A 19,889-nucleotide genomic window follows, 5' to 3' on the forward strand; every position below is an offset into this window, starting at 1 on the left:
TAAATAGTTTATCTAATTGCAAGAGTTACTCAGTGTAACCAAAACCAGTGGACTAGTAAAAGCAGCATTATAGTAAAGGTGGTAAAGGCACGTAGATGAATGTTTTAGAGGGAAAAGTAAATGATATCACCCCTAGTGCTGAGCACATTGGTAAAAAGTAAAGTAACTTCAAATCCTTCAGACTCATATTTTAATACATCCTGTACATGCTGTAATTGAGCTGCTTTTTTTGACGTACAGCCTGCTTGCTTTGCAGGATTAATAGCCTCGCAACAGAAGTTGTAGAAATGTTGACTTACTCTCCTGCTTTCCTACACTGTAGCTTGCAACTGTCATGAATTTTACTTTAGACATTTAAGTCTAGGGTACCCTTGGCTTTCTTCTAACAGGCAGGTGGCTTATGTTTCCGTAATAGTTGCTGTGTGGCTCTTTTCTGAAAGAGAGCATTTACTGTTAACTGGAATTTGAAGGTATTTAAAAACGGCATGGCTTTTCTGCACCTAATCATCAGAGTAATGTATATTATGCACTATCTTCCCAAGCTTATGGAGTGCTTTCTTTGAGAGGAAGTTTGTGCTGAACTCTTTCTGTAGGTCCTCAGTGTTTTGGACTTTTAAGAAAAAATATTACAGATAAATACCGTAATTACTTCTAGTAGGAGCTGCCAAATTTGGTAGCCCGATAGAGGTGAGGCTGTTTCAGTTCCATGTCCCCAGGTCCACTCAGTTGGGAGGCTGGGCATGTAATCCTCAATAGGCAAGTGCGCATGCATACACACAGTACACAGGTCTGGCCACACAACTCAACACAAACTGAAAATACAACTATAAACAATATTAATGGCCTCATCTTGTACCTGTCTGGCTGAACAGAAAGAAAGTCTGATAGTGGAAAATACATATACATGAATGCCTTCAGTAGCTGGTCTTACACAGGCTGTCCAAAAGCTGGTCCCTGGATACCCAGGTCTCCTCACTTCCTAAACTTAAGACACCCCTTGCCCCCAAGGCCTACAGTCCTGCTCGAGTTAGAATCATAGAATAGTTAGGGTTATAAAGGACCTTAAGATCATCTAGTTCCAAACCCCCTGCCATGGGGAGTTGGTGGTACTCAGACCTATACACACACACACACAGAGACACATGCACTATGGGTCCCTCCATAACTGATCTTAGGCAATCAGTTTATCTTCTATCTGATCCCCTTGCTGTCCTGGTTGCTGGCACACAGAAACACACATGCACACAGTTCTTTCCTATAGCTGGTCCCAGTTTATAACCTTATCAGTAGCTGACCTTCAGACCCTACTGTCTCTCTGATAGCTGGCTTGGGCCTCCTGGTCCCTCTGGTAGCCAACTCTTATTAGACCACTGTGATCTCTTTAACATCCAGCCTAGACTTATGGCTGCTTCAACACTTTGTTCCCAAGCCTCTGTCCCATTTGCTGTCTAGTCTGATTTTGTGGGTGGGACACTCACCCACACATTATGCACATTCTGCAGTGTTTCTAGTTGCTTTAATCTATGGTTCCTACCCTGGTTGGGGTCACTGATAGAAGAGAGAACCCTTTCACTCATGCAAATGGTTAGAATTAGAGATTCGTAAGAAGATGAGACGGACTGTGCTGGTCAGGTACCAGGCACAGCCAGACAAGCATACTGACCAGCAACCTGTTCACTTGTGACCAACTCCTTTTTGTCCCAACATGCCTCCATTTTTCCACACTTGCTGCTCCCACAAATCACATTGATCCCTGTCTTTATTTCTTCCCTAACTCTCATAATATATATAGTCCCATGCTCTTGCCTGGTAACCTGTAATGAGTCCCTTGTCTCCTAGGCAATAACCTCCCTTACTTAGTCTGTAAGGTGCTCTAGAGAGCCTACCAGTTTGCTCATCTTGATGGGTTTCATACCTGAGCTGAGCGCCCTCCTGTGGCAGTACTGGGAGTAGCTGGTTAGAGTGCTCTATTGGGTTACCAGATTTCCTCTGCCTGCCCATGCTCCTCTGGGCTCCTTTGTGTTCATGAAGGTGGGGCTTTAACCAGATAAACGAACACTTACTGCTTTGCTTAGAATGTAAATGCCTTTGTTACTAGTGTTGTACCTGATCTCTTTAATTCAGTGCTGAACACATGTACTGGGCAGACAAAGCAAATTCCCCCAAAACTTCAGGGGAAAAAAAAAAGGTATGAAGTGAAAACAAGGCTACGATATTTATTTATTTTTTTTTTAAATCTTTTACCCTGTTCTAGTTTGAAAAAGATTACCTTGAATTTAAGAACCAAATTTCAGCATTGTACGAGTCCATACAAGAATTTGTGGATTCCTGGTTTGAAAAGACTGTAACTGTAAGTAATGTTACAAAAGCAAACCCCTTGTTCTGATGCTCAGAAGGGCTGAGTACCCATGGCTCCTGCTGAACGCCTTCATCACTGTTGGTGTTCTGTGATGGTGCCTGCCTGAGGTAATGTTGGAGGATGTCAAGCCTTTTGCAAGTGTTCTAAAAGTCACCTGCAGAAGTGCTGGAAGGTAATATGTTCATTATTACTTGGTGTTAGTTTTATGTTCCATCTTCCCATACCAATTTTATAACCTGATTTTCTTTGAAGATTATTTTCTGTCTTTACCCTGGTGTTCCCCGTGCTTCCTGTTGCGTTTCCAAGTTATTCCTGTTCGAGTGGCAGGAGTAAGGAAATAATTTCTGCCATTTGTTACCTTAGTGTCAGTACTGTTCATTGTTTCAGGACCTGATAACAATATATTACGAAGTACAAGTAAAGGTGTAGGTGTTCTACCACAACTGTTTGCAGAAAAAAAGAGTGATGATTTGAGAGGCAGAAAAAAAATGGCAATATTGCAGTACACTGTAATGGTAGCAGTTTCTTGGTTCATGCTATGGTAAATATATTCCATATGGGACAAAATTCACTAACTTGTCTGGAGGGAATATTCTATGTTTCTTAGAAAACGACTTACAAACATACTTTATATTCTAAATTAAAAAAAAAAAAAGAGAACAGTTTATGAGCAAGGACTTTCTGAACTGTTGACATCTGTGATAAATGATCTGTTCTCCTTTTTAGACTGAACAGATGCTGGGACTTCTGATGAAGCTTGAGCAAATAGGAGAAAATCATATTGACCTTAACGAGAAGTATATCATTGTCCTTCAGCAGTACAGCCAAGACTTAGAGTTTGTTCAAAAACTCTATGAAAAGCAAAAAGAAAATCCACCTATACCACGTAATATGCCACCAGTAAGAATGGCATAAATAAGAGAGAAAAAGGACTTTGCTTCTGATGTTTTTAAGTTAATGGAAATGTAACCTTTTATCTTCTGTGTTTTAGGTAACAGGGAAGATTATGTGGGCTCAGCAGTTATACAGAAAAATTGACAATCCAATGACAGTCCTTAAAAAGAAAACCACACTTCTGAAGGTTGTAAATTAGCAGAGGAGGATTTATACTAAGCTTTCAAGCATATTACTAACAGATAAATGATTTATTTTTATACTCCTATGCTCACTTTTCTAGCAACTTTTATTCAAATCATGTAACAGGATAAGTGTTAGTGTTTGCTGCAGGATTTGAATTCCTTTTTGTAGCACTATTATTCTGTGGCTCAGGACGATTACTTCCACTGAGACATTAAGCTGATGACTTAGGCTGGTGCTTTTGTCCATTCTGGCGCTTGACTCACATTAATCCTGATAGTAGCATTGTTGGCTGTGTACCTAAGTTTAGAGCATTCTGTGTGCTGTGCTCTATAATGGAGAGGACTGAGATATTTAACCCCAATCACTAAGCCAGACTTCATGAAATGAGACATCAGTCCCTCATATAGGTCATAGTGTAAACTTTGTTTCATGGGCAAGACTAGGAGGAAAGATCAGGAAAAGAGTTGTTTAGAGCAGGTAAATACTTCTTAGTAATTTAATTCCTCAATATGTTTCTATATTTCTGCGTTTTATCTTATTTCTAAAATAGCATAATTTAAAACTATTTGTTTTGTTTTCCTAATGGCAGTGAGGAAAATCTTAGTGGAGGGCATTTCTGCTATGAATTGATTAAATTGTGTTTGCTTTCTTTCTTTTCCCCCTTCGAACTGCAGACACTGGAAATGAGAAAGGTTGTTAAGAGTTACAATAAAATGGCTGCAGTTCTTCTGGAATTTGAACTTATTTATCACAGGTCTTGGTGCAGGTTTGCTGACCAGGCTAGAAATGCTCTGCGTGCTTCCTTACTTGCCAGGCACCCAGAAACCAAGGTAAATATGATTTATTTTTTCTATTACTGCTGCGATGTTTAATATTGCATGTGCTGCTTTAATCATATAATGGCTAGACAAACACAGCATTAAAATAATTTTAATAGGCTTAAAAAATGAACTACTTGTTTGTTTGTTTTTTTCCTTTTTGTGTGTATTTATGGTAAAGATTTCATCCTGTCTCTTCTTCAAAAGGCTCCTGCCTCATTCTAGGCATAAAAGAGGCAGTACCCAGCAAATGCATTAACTGTTATTGACTTATTTATATCTTTTTAGATCTTGTTCCATGTTTTATTTTCTATGTTAACAAAAATTTTAGTTAAGGAAAGAATTTTTAATTAGATCATGGTCTTCTCTGTAGTGGTCAATGTCACTGTCTTGAGTATATTGCAATCATTAATTAATTTTCTTTCAAAACTGCTTGTTGAGACAGAAAATCTTACCATTCCTGCTTCACACATTACTTTTTCTGCAGTAGTGCAGATAAGTTATGGTAAAATATAGCATTTTTTTAAACTAGTGATTCCATAATGGATAACTAGAATCTGTTTTTCAAATTTATTTAGCATCTTAATAGCATATAGTGCCCTGAAAAGTGTACAGAAATTAACCTTCACAACATTTTTCCCCAGTCTACCAATGGAGAAACTGAAATGAAAAGGAAAATTAGCTTGTTCTGCAAAACCAGAATTAAACTTAAGATGTTACAGAAGTTGTTAGGGCACAGTGAAGGGGTCACAAGAAATTGAAATCAGTGTAAGATATTGGTTGATTAATACTTTGTAAAATCCAGATATTTGTAGAGTAGGATGAAGATCTATGTAGAAACATGGGTGTCTGTTTTAAAAATCTTCTCTGGTCACCTACATTCTGTTTCATGTTCCAATAATATCACACTACATGTAACTATTAAATGATAGCCTTATTTTCTCTTTCTTTCCCCCCCCCCCCCCCCCCCCCCCCCCACCCCTTACTGCTAAATGAAGGAATTACTTGTAAACTTGGACCCAGTGGTCCTGGAAGTCCTTTATGAAACAAAATACCTGAAAAAAATGCATTTTGAAGTTCCAGATGTTGTTCTTGGCTTGTGTGCAGAGGAAGAACAGATTAAAAGGCATCAACTAGAGTGAGTGAACACTTTTTGGATTTGATTCTCACCTTCAAAAGGGAATCCATAGCTTTGAGTCTATTACGTATACTTTTGTTTTATTATAACTATTCTTTTTGGTGGAGTTTAATTAGAATTTAATTGCTTTCCCCTGCATTTCCATAGTAATATAGGTAACATGCAGTTATTCCTATCTTAACAAATATCTCATTACTAGAAAACACCTACATGCTTTTGTTACTCCAACAGCTGCTCTGTAAGTGGAGCAACGAGGTATTGCTAAGGCATCTGTGCACATAGGGATTGCACTCCAAAATATTACATTTAACATCAAAAGCTTTTTTGTGTTAGAAAAAAAAAGCTGGAATTTGCCACTTAAGGCACAACCCAAACATTTCTATATATAATCCATCACCTGTGTTATAAAATGCTTTCTCATGTTGAATATCTGAAATAACTTTTGTTGATTTTAATTCTTTTTCTGCTACTTGTAACAGCCCAATTCTGTGCTGGAAGAGTTATTTTCATTCTCAGGGATGCTGATTATGAATTCTTGAACTCTCTAAGCAAGGATGATAGGTCTTACAAAATCATCCTTTGTGAGGAGTGTTCTTTAGATAGTTTTTTAACAGAAGTGGATAAAAAGGGACAAAGTTCAAAGACTTACATAAACACTTCAATGCAACCCCTTATCCCTTTTTCCATTGTTAAAGCTTTCAGTCTTTAACTCTTATAACATGGTACTTTTTATTAATTATCTGTGGAGCGTTTTAGGACAAAATAACCTAAAATTTGTAATATGCAAGGCAAAATTTGTGTGATACGGTCCTCTCAAAAACAATATCCCAACTGTTGCCATCCAAGAGAAACAAAAAGGTACAGAATATGTTTGCAATACGAAAGAAACCCAAATTTACTATCAACTCTAAAAACAGACTTTCGACTGACTTCCGAAGCAAAGAAGGAATACTCAGAGATGAAATTTTTTGCTTAAGCAACACTGGAAAAACAGTTCTCAGTATACCGTGAATGGGTTATATCAGTGTACGATTTGTAACAATGATGTTTAAAGTCATGGTTTTAATCTGGCACAGAAAACAGCTATTACTTTTTTTTTTGCAGCAGTTCTTGTAAAGAACCCATTATGTATCTGACTTGAGTTGTATTTGCTTCTAGTCCTTGTTTATACAGCTTCATTGTGTAGCTACATTTTCATGGAACTATATTGGTAAATCTTGATTCAGAATTTGGCCTCTTTTGGGGATTTGGTGTCTTAACTGGCTTGGATCTAGCTTTTCTTACAAGCAGGATCATTTCATGCCATGTTGTATAAGATAGGACGAAGGGAACAAAATGCCATGTTTTCAATTTCTTGTGGGTTTTTGAATTAATTTTTCATAGAAGAAAATTTCTCTAAATTGATCACAATCACTTTAGTGGAGGTACTTATGTTCCCAGTCTGGTTCTGGTGTTAGTGGGGAGAAGAGGCTTAGTTTGAGCTAAGAAGAGTTCTTATTCTTAAATGGGGTCAGAATGCAAATCTTATTAAGAGAAAATATGTCCAAACTCCCATGTGTTTCAAATATCTGAATTAAGCCCATTATAAGCATGATGATGTCTTTCAGAGTCCAGAATTTGTTGACCAATTACAAAGAGTGTCTGAATGGGATTCCTGTTATGCTGAAACCACTCATGAAACCATTCATAGAACAAGTTGAGGATGCCCTTACTCTGGGCCTGATGCAGCTGTCATGGACTTCTTTGAACATCGATAAATGTACGTAGTAGGAAAAGAGGTGGTGAGCTATTGATGCTGTTAGGAGGTACCTGCCAGGTATCTTTGTCATTGTTAGGAAAAGCACTTCATCTGTTCAAGGGAAAAACATGCCACATCCCTCCCTCATAACAATGGAACTAAGTCAGACATGAGTAAGGTGAAAATGGTGTGTGTGTGTTTATGGCCTGCTCTCAAACGTGGTGATCAAGGCAGGGGTGTTTGACAGCTGTCAATAGCCTTTGTTAAGTCATATGTTTACCAGGTGTATCCTTTTTTTGACCTCCCTAGTGGTGTCCCTTTAACTACTCTTATATTCTCCCACATAAACAACCCACCTTTTTCTACTGTTATGATAAAGTGGAAGCAAAATCACTGTAGAATCAGTTTCTTGATATTTGTTAGAATTTTTTAATTCTACTAAATGTTATTGGTCATTGTATTGAAATAACTCGGTGAGAAGCACAGGGAGAGAATAAGTGATTTGGCACTAAAAAAATGTAAAATCAATACAATAGTTATCACTCTTTTCTTCTTTTTTCTTTTTTCTTTTTTTTCTTTTTTTTTTTTCTTCAAGAAAGGGGCTTTCTGGCTCATCACTTTTGGAAAATAATTAGTGTTTTAAAAAGATTGCTTTTGCTCCATCCCTCCCCTCCACCCATCAATCAAGGCATTACAAATTCATTTGCTGAGAGTACAGTGAAGTCACTAAATTAGTTAATTTACAGATGTGTAACTAACTAAATGGTTTATCAATCATATTTGACTGTCAGCCTAACTGCACTGTAATGGTGGGAGAGTCTGTAAAGCCTTGACTTTGGAGCTTTCTTGCAAAGTTCAGTGGTAACATTGCATCATATTTTGACTTGTGTTGCAGTTCCATTTTTTAATTGAATGCATTTTCATTTACTGAGCTTAAGCTATCACATCACACTTCGAAAATTGTCATGCATTTTTTACTTCTTTTTCCCCTATCAGTATCAGTCTGATGATCTTTCTCCAAGTCATCATATAATGAAAAAATTAAGAGCTCTTCTCATGCCTGCATTCTGTTTTCATTTTCTGTGAAAAAATGTGTTTCATGTTAGGTAGATAATTATAACCCAACTGCTACAAGAATCTGAGATAAGAGAATGAACATGGGGTGATTTAATAATATCTCTTTTCTTTTCTAGAAAAATCTTCATAACTTATGCTGAACATCCTAAAAGTCATGTCTAAATTCAAAGTTTAAATTAGTAAAAGATACATATTTGGAGATTTTTGCCCAAGTCTTAATTTTTTTAAAGAAAACTTTATTTTATAATCCTCAATTATGCATTGAGCTTTTTCCACAGAGCCAGTAAGAGACAAGCTTATCCCTATCAAATACAGCATGAAATTGATTAACTGTTATAAAAGCATCATTGAAATGGACAAATATAAAACCATCAGCAAGACTTTTATGTTGTGGTTCCATGAGAAAACAATACCTTATGCTTGTAAATCAGTTTTTAGTTGAGGTAGACTGGTGTTAGGCTTTCACTTTTCTTCTTCAAAAGGAAAAGCAACCAGATAAACAGAAACAAATGCAGCCAAAATCTGAAAATGAAATGGGGCATGGGTTCATGCAGCTGTTCATTTGTGACTCTGCCATGTGGCACTGGTGCACAATGCTTAAGGCAGGGCTAGTCACCTTGTAGTTTTACCTGACCTTTGCTTGAGTAAAGCACAAGAATCAAATGGCAAGTGGGGTTTTTAATGTTTGTTTTATAGCTCTAAAATAATTTTTTTGTGTTTGGTTTGCGTAGTTTAGTAAAAGATCGTAAAGAAGGTCTTTTCAATATTATTTATTTATTTTTCCATTTACGTACTCTCTGCACTGTGTTAAGTATCTGAATAGGCATAATTCAGGTTTAAATAGTTCTTTGGATCAGCATTTGCTTTGATGGGAACTGGCCTTATTTGACAAGATAGAGGTTACGCAGCAAGAGTATCCAGGCTATCTCTTGTTTCCTGCTGCTGCAGCTGAAAGTGAATCACCCTTAGAAAGGAAAGCTTTTCTTGAGTGTATGCATCATAATTTTTTGAAAGTGTGCAATATCTAACATGCCCAGAATGCATGCTGGACACTCACAAACTAGGCATTGGTTCAGTGCATGCCAAATAACTCTGACTTGCCAGTGACATGCTGACCTCACTATACATAAGCTTTTAATGTCTTAGGTGCCTTATTTCCATTGTAATATGTGGAAGTATGGGGTTCATGGTTGCCTTCTAGACTAAAACTCAGGAGACAAGGTGAAAAAAGTGGATTTAGGACTACCTATTTTATATATTTAAAATAATAATAAAAGCACTAAGAAATGGGTTGGATATTTTTTTCCATTTTAGTTAATAACAAAGACAAGCTCCCTCATTAACTTTCTACTAGGAATAAATTATGTTTTCCACTTAAAGCATTAGCAGTTGAACACCACTGTCACACTGTTGTGGCTTAGATACTATAGTGATTTCTTTCTACATACACTAAGGAGTATTGGTGAGTCAAATGATACTGTCTGATAATAACGAACACAAAGGGTTTCAGGTGAGACATTTCTATTTTTCAATGAAAAGTATGAAAGAAAGGGAAAGATTTTGTCTAGTCTAGTAAGGAACTGTCATTTTTGCATTTAGTTTAATAAACACATTTGTTAAAAGCACTCAATATATCTTTTTCCTAAGTAAGTTAGGTCATAAGCATGAAAGAAGAAATCTAGTGGTTTAAGCAGTATGTAATCTTGGATGAGGGAATTTTAGCCAATGAATTTGTAAGTTAATTACAGTTACAAAAGCACTGGATTTCACTGGGTGTGTATATAGGAGGACCAGAATAATTTTTAGACAGTTGTATCCTTTCTGTTTGTCATTGTATTTTGATGATCCTTTGCCTTACAATGCTCTTTAATACAGAAAAGATATCTTGAAGGCTATTGTACCATTTATCTTAAAATATTTCCATTTAAAGATACCAAGGTAGAGCAAGTCCATCATGTTTCTGTTTCAGGTCTTAATTGCATATTTCATTGCCATTAAATCCTCATTTTGTTGTAGTACTGAGGGGGAAGGGGAGATGAGATTTAAGAGGTCTGTATTTTGCATGATATGTTTTAATTTTTTCTTACTTAGTTATTGAGAATGTTTATAGTACCCTGAGGAAGTTAGACTACGTAGTGAAAGAAGTGACTGATACCCTGGAATGCAGAATTGAAAGAATTCTGGAGGATATGTCAAACACTGCTCTGATAATTTTGCCAGAAGATGAACCTTTAGATGTGCTTTCTTTCCTGGAACAGATAGAAAAGCTTGCTGTCTCTGCTGCTCACAAACTGTCTCAGTAGGTTTATTAACTGCACAGATTTGAAGGCCATATTGGGGGGGGGGGGGGGGGGTTTATTTATATATTAATGTTTTATGCATAGAGAGTTTACAGGGTACTAGTCCAAAGCAAAATGATAGTCTCAGGATGCAGGGGAGAAACTCCCAAGTACCTTTAATACAGCAGAAGTAAAATTACACCTGTAATGTTTAGCTTTTCATATTCTTCATCCTATGGCATTCTAATCAGTAAAAATAAAAATGAAGATGAATAAGAGTTGAAATCTTATCCCCAGGTTAATTGCTTGATTCTTAATGCTAGCTAACTAATGTAAGACTTTTCATTCTCCCAGTGGTGCAAATTTTTTGCCCCGTGCTTATTTTCCACATTATAGCAGAATAGTTGTTCAGCTCTCCTCCAGAAAGATACCTGTGCTCATTGTGCAAAATAACATAGTTTCTATTTATTTTTTGTTTGGTTTTATTTTACTAATTCTGATTTCACAGGTTATTTTACTGCACCATGATATGCCTCTTTTATTAAGTATAGCTGAAAAAGAACCCTTCTTTAAATTATTATGAAGTCCAATTGAATCAGATAGAGTCTGAAAATGAATTTGTTGATAGTCTGCATATCTTAATGTCTTACAGTCTCTGTGTGCTGAAGCAGTAGGAGCAAACTGAAAATTATAAGGGTGTTTCCTTGCACATACAGCTCTTCACAGTGCAGTGGGACTGGGGTGTGTGCCTGCAAAATAACAAAGGGTATTCCTTATGTTTGATTCCCTGTGTGTGACTGTAAGTTTTATTTTTGTAGACAGAGTCAGCAAGTGGAATGCTCTGTGTGTGACCTGGTAGATACTCTTAAGCACAGGTTGAAAGCAGATGCTGGAAAAACTCTGGAGGTAAGACATTTTTACACTGTAAAAAGTAACCTTTTATAACCTAGTCAGATACTTGATATTTCACTTACATGCTGGATAGCATGTTTGTTTTCCTAAGAATTTCCTTTTTACTCTTCAGGATTCATATGCCTGTACACATTTAGATGTGAAACACAAAACACGCTGCCAAGAATGCTTGTCCTGTAGTTGCTATAATCTGATGGCACAGCTTTGTCAGAAGAATACTGACTCTTTGGTCAGATGTGAGTCTTCTTCAGATATGTTCAATTTTAATATCACTTTAAGATTATTTCTTTCCCCCAAGCTTATTTTGGTAAAACATCTAACCTCACTTAAATATCAAATTTGTTTAGGCACGAAGATTTCGTTAGAGTCCTTAAGACATCGACTGCGTGTTGTTGACTTTAGGTATCAGACGACTAAGTCTGTAGAAACTCAGAGAGTTCCTTTGTTCAGAGCTGAAATTCAACTGGCTATTCCAAATGTTGTCTTGAGACCAAGTCTTGACGATATTCAGGTAACGAAATAATTGCACATCTCAGTCATTTATGCTAAAACATTTTAAAATGTGTTGTTTTAAAACAACAAGTGCAAGTTTAATCTGGTATAAGAACTAAAAGGAAGGGGAAAAAAAAAGATTAAAACTATCTGAGTTCATGACATCACTGGGTGCTGAGGACACGAAGCCACCAATCAGGTTTGTTCTGCTGGCCAGTAGAAGGAAGTGTTTTCCTGAAAGCCAAGAAACTCGTGTTAATAAATCTCTACTTAAAGGCAAACATTTCAAAGGTAATGCAGAAATAAAAATTAATGCCATTGGTACAGCCTGATTTGACTTTCTAGTCTCCTTAAACTCTTTCAAAATATAAAGTGATGGGATCAGTTTTAAGTATCATTCATAAATCAGTGTTCTGTGTAGGGAAATATAAAGAAGAATATTACCAGCCTCAAGCCCTAAAGTGTGAAAAAGTATGATCACTCATTTAACCTTATACTAGCTCAGCAAAGTTCTTACACACATACTTACAATCTCCTATGATGTCTGAAATTATTCACAAAGTATTAGTTGTTTATGGTGGTGATTTGTGGACTTCTCATTTAGCAGTGTCACTGTCAAAACTGGTGTTGAATTACTTCTCGGATCTTGTTTGCAGCCTTCATGGTGTTGTCAGTAAGAAATCAGACCACAAAGTGTAATTTTAAAATAGCATAGATAGGAGTTATATATTAATTTATATAGCTGCCTGTACAGATAATAGACTATACCATCATAAATCTAAACAAATGTATTCAGGCATTCTGATGTGAATGTGAAAACTATTATTATTAAAAATAAGTAAGTTTATAACCGGTTTGAGGGGAAATAGTACTATGAATTAAGTTATGAGCCCCAATGATGCATGATTAAAGTTCATAAAGTTCTCTTATGCTCTTGTTTGAAAACCACATAAACGTAGAAGCATTGCGATAAAACTTTATGGAGTATTCTTTCCCCTTACAATATGTATTTTTGGTGATCCTGCTTCATGCTTATTACTTATTAGAATATTTCTATAAAGGTAGAGATATAATTTTTAATTTTGGTATTGTTTGGAGGATTTTCACCCCTTCCCCCCCCCCCCCCCCCTTTTTTTGGTCTTTTCTCCTCTTATTTGTCATAATCCCTCTGTGTGCTCAAGGTGAATATTTTGCTGTTTTCAGAGTGTTGTTAACAAAGCAGTAAATATCGTATTATCAATAGCCAAAGATATCCCCCTGTGGAAATTTGCTTACTTACATCATAAACAGCAGCAGGTGAGAATTTTGATTATTTCAAAAATTTAGTATTTTGGTGAAAGTTTCCTAATCTCAAAAGAATATGTTCTGTACTAATACTTTGATTTGTATTCTGGTGGATCTTCTCATTAAGTGAAAGCCTAGTTTTTGATCTATATACCAAGGGATTGAACATAAGAGTAATAAATCATAAACCTTTTGTTTGGTGGTTTCTAATATTAAAATCAAAAGCTGTTCAAGTGTGGTGATGATAGTGTAGATAATGTATGAAAACTAACACTACCCATGGGTACTACTGACTGAGTATATATTATTATCAGTCTTCTCAGGCAAAGAACTATATTTTAAGTTAAACCTTCAGGCTGCATACAATGCTCCGGTAAATGCAATGTAAATATTTTAACTGGCATGAAATGTGTACTAAAATCTTATGAAGGTCTGAGGTATAGATAGAAACTGAAACTTGTTGAAGTATAGAAACACACAGTAATGGTAATCAAATGGCCTTAATTCTCTCGTTTGGTAATGAAATACAGAACTGTGTAGATCTGTGCTGGAAAGTGTATGTAAAAATACCTTCCTTTTTTGTCAATCTGAGACAAAAACCAGATCATTTCAATGAAAAAAACCTACAAATATATAATAATAATTAAAAGAAACCCAACAACACACAGCCCCCCCCCCCAAAAAAAAAAACACAAAACAAAACCAAACAAACAACCCCAGACCCCCAGCTAGGAGAGAGGGGGTTGAATTCCATTTCCTCAAGCAGAATTATTTTCTTACTTCCAAGTAGCCAACCTTCCACTGCCTTCAGATGTTTTTTCTGGCCAAAAAATGTAGATTGTATAGACTGTAATTCTACAATGAAGAAATTGGGAAGACCTGAGCAGTTGTGCAGGAGCAGGAAACAGGGCAGTTTTATTTGTATATGATGCATATTTGACCTATGTCATTCAGAGATTATTAATATAGAGCTCCACATGGCAATATTTTATAAAATCATCTTTAACACTACAACTATAGTTCTGTAAAAATCCAAGCTAAGAACAGGGAATATCCTTGTGAATGCTTTCTCTGCATTTTCTATTTGTCCTTAGAGGTACTTATTGTGTGTGCATTATTTAGCATTCTAGAATGTATAAATAAATAAATAAATAAATAAGTGGAACTACTGGACATATGTTTTTTCTTGTTTAATTTATGCCAGATTGAACAAGCTGTTGCTGTAGAGCTAGGTGATGAGAGCAGACTCACCAGGATGGTGGCACTGAAACCTTTAGACAAGCAGATCATCGAGCACAAGGATATAAACAAAGTGGTGATGCAACTAAATACAGTTATTTTATCTCTTAAAACTGAAGCATCAGATCTTCTGAACAGCTTTTCTGAATTTTCAGGCATCTGGGATAAGGTTAGAAGCATATTTAATAAAGTATGTTGCTATATTTTGAAATCTTTTAAATGAACTCTTCCATCTTGCATAAGGAGACTTGGTAGGAATAAGTATGCTCAGTAGGAATCATTGGTTTCATGGTAGAATCCATATCCTCATAATAACTCTTTTCTTTACGAGACTTGTAATTCTTTACCAATTAAACTAAAGAAGAAAGTAGAAGCACAAAAAGAAATGTTGGAGCATAATCAAGCTTATTCTTTCATATGAGTATGCATCTTCCTCACAGCATCTTGTATGCATAGGTTATAAAAAAGAATAATTTAGCAGAGTCTCCAAGAAACTGCTGACTACAGAACTATTCCTGAATATTAAACTGACTAGTTCTTCTTCAGAAGCCACTGCAAAAAGCAGGTTTTCTATTTCTTCACAAAAATTATAAGCTAAATCTAGGAAATCTTTCCAGTAATAAGGAATCCAAAGCAGAAGTGAATCAGGGCTTATGGAGCTGTCTTTATGAGGAGGTGGGTCCAGTCACATAAAAAGCTATGAGGAGACATTTCCATCTCTTCATGGCTTTTCGGGTTCAAAATCTTAATGCTTAGTTATTTCAGGTTTTGGAGATACTGTTTGAGCTAACCACCTGTTGATGGTATGTCATTTCATCCTGACAAGACCAGATTAGATGATGCAATTGCATAATAATGTTTCCTTTTTACTAATATCGTCTAAAATTAATCTTCTCCTTAACCTTAAAATTCTTCAGGAGTTGGCAGTGTTACCCCTGTCTTAGTAACGTCTGTGGGACCACTGGGAACTCATTATTGGCCAGAACAGCTGTAATAGCTTCTCAGGGACCTCACAGTGCAGGCTATAGATGAATGTTATTGAAGTGGGCAGAGACCGTTTGCCTGTAATTGAACCAATAATCAAGCACATTTATTGAGCTGGTGACACTGAAGTTCTCACCTCTGCAGATACTATCCTACCTTATGAAAAGGAAGGATGCTCAGTGCTCTAGCATTTAAGCAAGCTTCAACAAGGTAAATGTTCCTTCTTCACTTAGATCCATCCTTCCTGCCAAACTGTGCTTTCTCCAAATGGCCAGGCCATTTGTAGCTAGAAATTGCAGTTAAATGTACTGTTTCAGGAAGAGCGAAGACAGCTTAGTGCAATTACTACCATGTAATACCTGTTAGAGGTTGTGAGCTGCTTTTGGAGGCTTGCAGACAGAAGGAAAGGAAGTTTTTCCAGCAAAGTTTTAGCAGATACATTGTAATTTTGTAATAATATTTGGATGGATAAGTGATATCCTGATCTGTGTCAGTTTCTGAGTTACAGATAGATTTCAAGTGCTTTAAAGGGTACTGTACAAAGAGTAAGAGTCAGGAAAAGTAATTCAAGTGAGATACATAATTTGATATTAATGCTGACATTTTAATATCTTTTAGAGAGGAAATGTTTGTTTTGCACAGTACAATAGGCAGCTGAGTCCCCCACTGGTTATTGTAATACTAGTGATAATAGTTAAATTAAACTTCTTTTATCTAGGATGCAGAGGAAAAAGTGAGGGAATTTACAGATACTAAACCAACAATGGCTGCATTCCAAACTCAAATCAGATACTTTTCTGTAAGTATTATATCTTTAATAAAATAGAACCATTCAGAGAAATTGTAATGCAAATAAAATCTGAACCCTTGTGTTTGTCTTAGCAATTAGAAATGCAAATCAGAGAACTCCCAAATCACTGTGTGCTGGAATCAGTGGATATTGTGACAGAGTCATTGAAAATAGCTTTAATTCAGGAGTGCCGCTCAAGACAAAGAACATTTGGATTAGCTTTGAATAAAAAGTCTGCCACAGACATGGATGAAGTTTATTCATTCATTGAAAATGTTAGCAAGAGGTTAAGCAGACCTATCCATGATCTTGATGATGTACGGGGAGCAATGGAAGCACTAAAGGAAATTAGAGAAAATGAGATTAAAATTGACATGACAGTTGGACCTATAGAAGAATCTTACTCTGTGCTTCATAAACACAACCTGTTCTTTCAAGATGGAAATACAGAAAGAGTTGATGGATTGGCTTATGCCTGGAAGAACCTAAACACACAGGTACCATAGCTGTATTATTTCTCAAATCATATACATAACAAATCTGCTGTCAGCCTTTTCAATGTTGAAATGTTAGAACTATTTTCTCAAAACTCAGTGCTTTTTTTTTCTGCCGCTTTTATACCTGTTATTCCTCTTTGTCTGCATATAGGCACTGAAGGTTGAGGAGTTGCTGCTGAAAGTACAGCCAGATATGAAAACAGATTTACTGAGCGATATCAAAAAGTTCCAGATTGATACTTCAGCATTTTACAAAGATTATGATGAAAAGTAGGTGATCTCTGGTACATACAGCTATGCTTCATTAGTGATTGCTCAAAAATGGTGTATCTGAAGGGCTTCAGAAAGTAAGTGCAGTACAGCCTCAATGTATAAATGACAGCTGGAAAAAAAAGAAAGGTTAAATTCAGAATAATACAAGATAGACAGATACTCTTACTGTCACAGACTCATTCCCATGATTTCAGTGCTGGAGTTGGTGAAATTCTGGAGGAGTTAATAGGTTGGGGAAATAAAAAAAAATAAATAATTCTCAATCATGATCCAAATTTAAAGTTTTTTCAGGACAGGACATGCACAGTGTAGTTTTTTTGGCAATGAAGTTCACATCAGCAGCTGACCCAAGGCAGGCACTGTGCACCTATACCCCATGGGCAGTGTGAAGCAGTTTTATGTACAGCCTCTGCAGGCCGCCTTGCTGTTACGAACAGAATTCAGTGTATGCATAGAGCACGCACCCCTGGAGGGATTTGGGGAATGTGTACTCTTCCCCTAGGCAAGTGCTTTTGCATTAGTGTTACAAGCAGGGTAGTCCAGATGGTAACCGGGTGCTTGGCTTCAACCTTTGCTTCACCAGCAGTGAAACTTCTTGAAGGCACACTAGCAGTGCATTTGAGTGCAAGCTTTGAGACTCCAGCTATAGACACAAGGTGAATTTACACCTACTAGAACACCAAGTTGCTGATGTGGATGCACGCATAGAGCTGCCTGCAGTTCTGCTCTCAGAGGAATTCCGAAGGAATTCCTGGAAACACCCCATAGCTCCTACCAGTTGTAGGAACCCTGAGAGCATGCCCCCACCTGAAGGTTCAGCTGCCTGGGCTCAGAGCCAGCTTAGAGCTAATGCAGCTGAGGGCAGCTGAAGGCTTCTGCTTTCCTTTGGTGATAGAGAACTCCCAGAAAGCTCTCTTTGGAGGCCTCAGCAAGACTGACACCCCTTCCTGTGGGATCTGCTTGTAAGCTGAGGCTTCACTGCTTGCCCCCCTTCCCTGACCTACAGCTCCACCTCCGTCACTAGCTAGGCCTTTGCCTGTCCATGTACCATACTGACCTTAACCTGGATCCCAGTGCACAGATAGCGTGATCTCAGATCACCCTGATAACCACAGGACTGTGTTTCACTCTGTGAACTGATAACCACCCTGATAACCACAGGACTGTGTTTACCTTCACTAGACTTGCTCCGGACCCTGACTTGCTGACTTGCCTTCCCCACTTTACCTTGGTCTTGTGTGATCATTGTGGATTTGTCTAAAGATGTGGACTCTCATTTGAACCTGACTACCACACCCAGGCTTGCCCTGCTTTTGTTGCACATCTACTCTAGGACTCTGACCCAGCTGCCTTTGCTGACTGTGTTAATTGCTTTCATCTCCTGGTTCCATTTTCCTTGCTGAGCAGCCAGCCTACACTCCTCTCTGATGCTCATGTGCCTATATTTCTTTCTAGAAATAATCATGGCACAACAGAAGATGATATGCTTACAGTTCTCATCCCAAAATATTATGATGCAGCCAAGAAGTGGTCCCAGGCATGAAAGCTGGGGGTTACTTCATTATGTGCTTCATTATGGTTCTAATATCAGCTACTACAGTTTTCACCCCTCAATTATATATATGTACCAGCTGTGTTTCCCTTTTTAAGAATGTAAATGAAAATAATCATTAAAACTTATTTTATAAAAGTAATAGAATATATAAAAGAAAAAACGCTTGTAGGTCTTTTTAGCTGGTTGTAAGAGGCGTGGTAATGAATTTCATTATTAGAAAATAAGTTGGGCTTTATTTCTGGGACTACTCGGTATGTACTGTTGGGACACTGGATATACTTTCCATTTTCTCTTTATTGTCTTTTGTGAAACTCTCTAGAAAAAATGTTAGAAAATATTCAATACTCTTCAGTGAGTAAGGTCTGGGTTCTGTTGTGCTTCCTTGTAAAACCTATATGATACTTGCACTGAATTTGGTTTGTTTTTTACAGGGGCCCCAGTGAGGAGAATGTTCCTCCCCATGAAGCAAGTGACAGATTACAGATCTTCCAAGCCAAATTTGATGAACTATGGAGGAAGTATATCTCTCTTTCTGGTGGGGAAGAATTATTTGGTCTTCCTATCACAGGTAGTTTCTCAGGGGATACAGATACCTGATCCTAGGCTATTAATTTTTTCTTATGGGTCCTGATGAATGCATTCAGTGATGGATTTATTATAGAAAAATTCTTTGCAGTATGTTATTATTGTCTTTCTTATGAAAAGACATGTGAAACTGGCTCTCTGTCTGCACATATATAAATATCAGGTGGAAAAATATCACACTGCTGGTGTATCTCAGGGTCCAGCTGCCTACCAATCTTGCTTGTTCTGTTCAGAGTTAAGCACATCTCCTGTCTATATTCTTCCATGTCCAAATTTGGGAAACATGTTGCCAAAGTAGTCAGGTTGTCCCTGCTTCAGATATAAATTTCAGATATAAAATTAATTCCCCTGCTTCAGATATAAATACATTTCAGATATAAAATTAATTCCCTTGTGCTGTGCAACTGATTTGTAATATCCTGATGTCTCTTTTTTAGACACATTTCAAGTCTGGAAGACTGTGGTGTAAATTAAACACTTCAATTTGTACTTACTAAATTCAGTTTATTTTCCTTTCTGAAGACATATACAACAATCACAATATATTTAAGTAGGAATTCCCAAATATATGAAAGAAACTAAACAATCTTACATGTCTGATGAGGAACGGCTGAGGGAACTGGGGTTGTTTAATCTGGAGCAGAGAAGGCTCAGGCAGACCTTATTCCTCTCTACAACTACCGAGAGGAAGATAGAGTAAGGATGTGGCTGGTATCTTCTCCCAAGTAAAAAAATTACATCTACTGTTATGGAAGAATATTTATAAAAAATCATCAATCTAAACAATTA

At 36.9% G+C, this 19,889-nt stretch overlaps 1 protein-coding gene across 1 annotated transcript in view; it reads left to right on the forward strand.

The window, feature by feature from the left end:
- Positions 1 to 19,889, forward strand: part of LOC134158723 (dynein axonemal heavy chain 5-like) — a 160,149-nt gene that overhangs the window by 18,320 nt on the left and 121,940 nt on the right. The window contains exons 16-31 of the mRNA XM_062608958.1: positions 2,255 to 2,350; positions 3,086 to 3,259; positions 3,351 to 3,440; positions 4,114 to 4,269; positions 5,256 to 5,395; positions 7,003 to 7,154; positions 10,302 to 10,509; positions 11,308 to 11,395; positions 11,514 to 11,637; positions 11,749 to 11,912; positions 13,097 to 13,189; positions 14,382 to 14,585; positions 16,119 to 16,199; positions 16,283 to 16,687; positions 16,839 to 16,957; positions 18,947 to 19,083. Of these exons, the coding sequence (XP_062464942.1) occupies positions 2,255 to 2,350; positions 3,086 to 3,259; positions 3,351 to 3,440; positions 4,114 to 4,269; positions 5,256 to 5,395; positions 7,003 to 7,154; positions 10,302 to 10,509; positions 11,308 to 11,395; positions 11,514 to 11,637; positions 11,749 to 11,912; positions 13,097 to 13,189; positions 14,382 to 14,585; positions 16,119 to 16,199; positions 16,283 to 16,687; positions 16,839 to 16,957; positions 18,947 to 19,083 (2,431 nt within the window). The remainder of the gene's footprint in view (positions 1 to 2,254; positions 2,351 to 3,085; positions 3,260 to 3,350; positions 3,441 to 4,113; positions 4,270 to 5,255; positions 5,396 to 7,002; positions 7,155 to 10,301; positions 10,510 to 11,307; positions 11,396 to 11,513; positions 11,638 to 11,748; positions 11,913 to 13,096; positions 13,190 to 14,381; positions 14,586 to 16,118; positions 16,200 to 16,282; positions 16,688 to 16,838; positions 16,958 to 18,946; positions 19,084 to 19,889) is intronic.

This window comes from Pezoporus occidentalis, unplaced genomic scaffold, assembly GCF_034315485.1.
Source record: "Pezoporus occidentalis ecotype Australia unplaced genomic scaffold, CSIRO_AGI_Poc_V1 ctg132, whole genome shotgun sequence".
Lineage (NCBI taxonomy): Eukaryota > Metazoa > Chordata > Aves > Psittaciformes > Psittacidae > Pezoporus > Pezoporus occidentalis.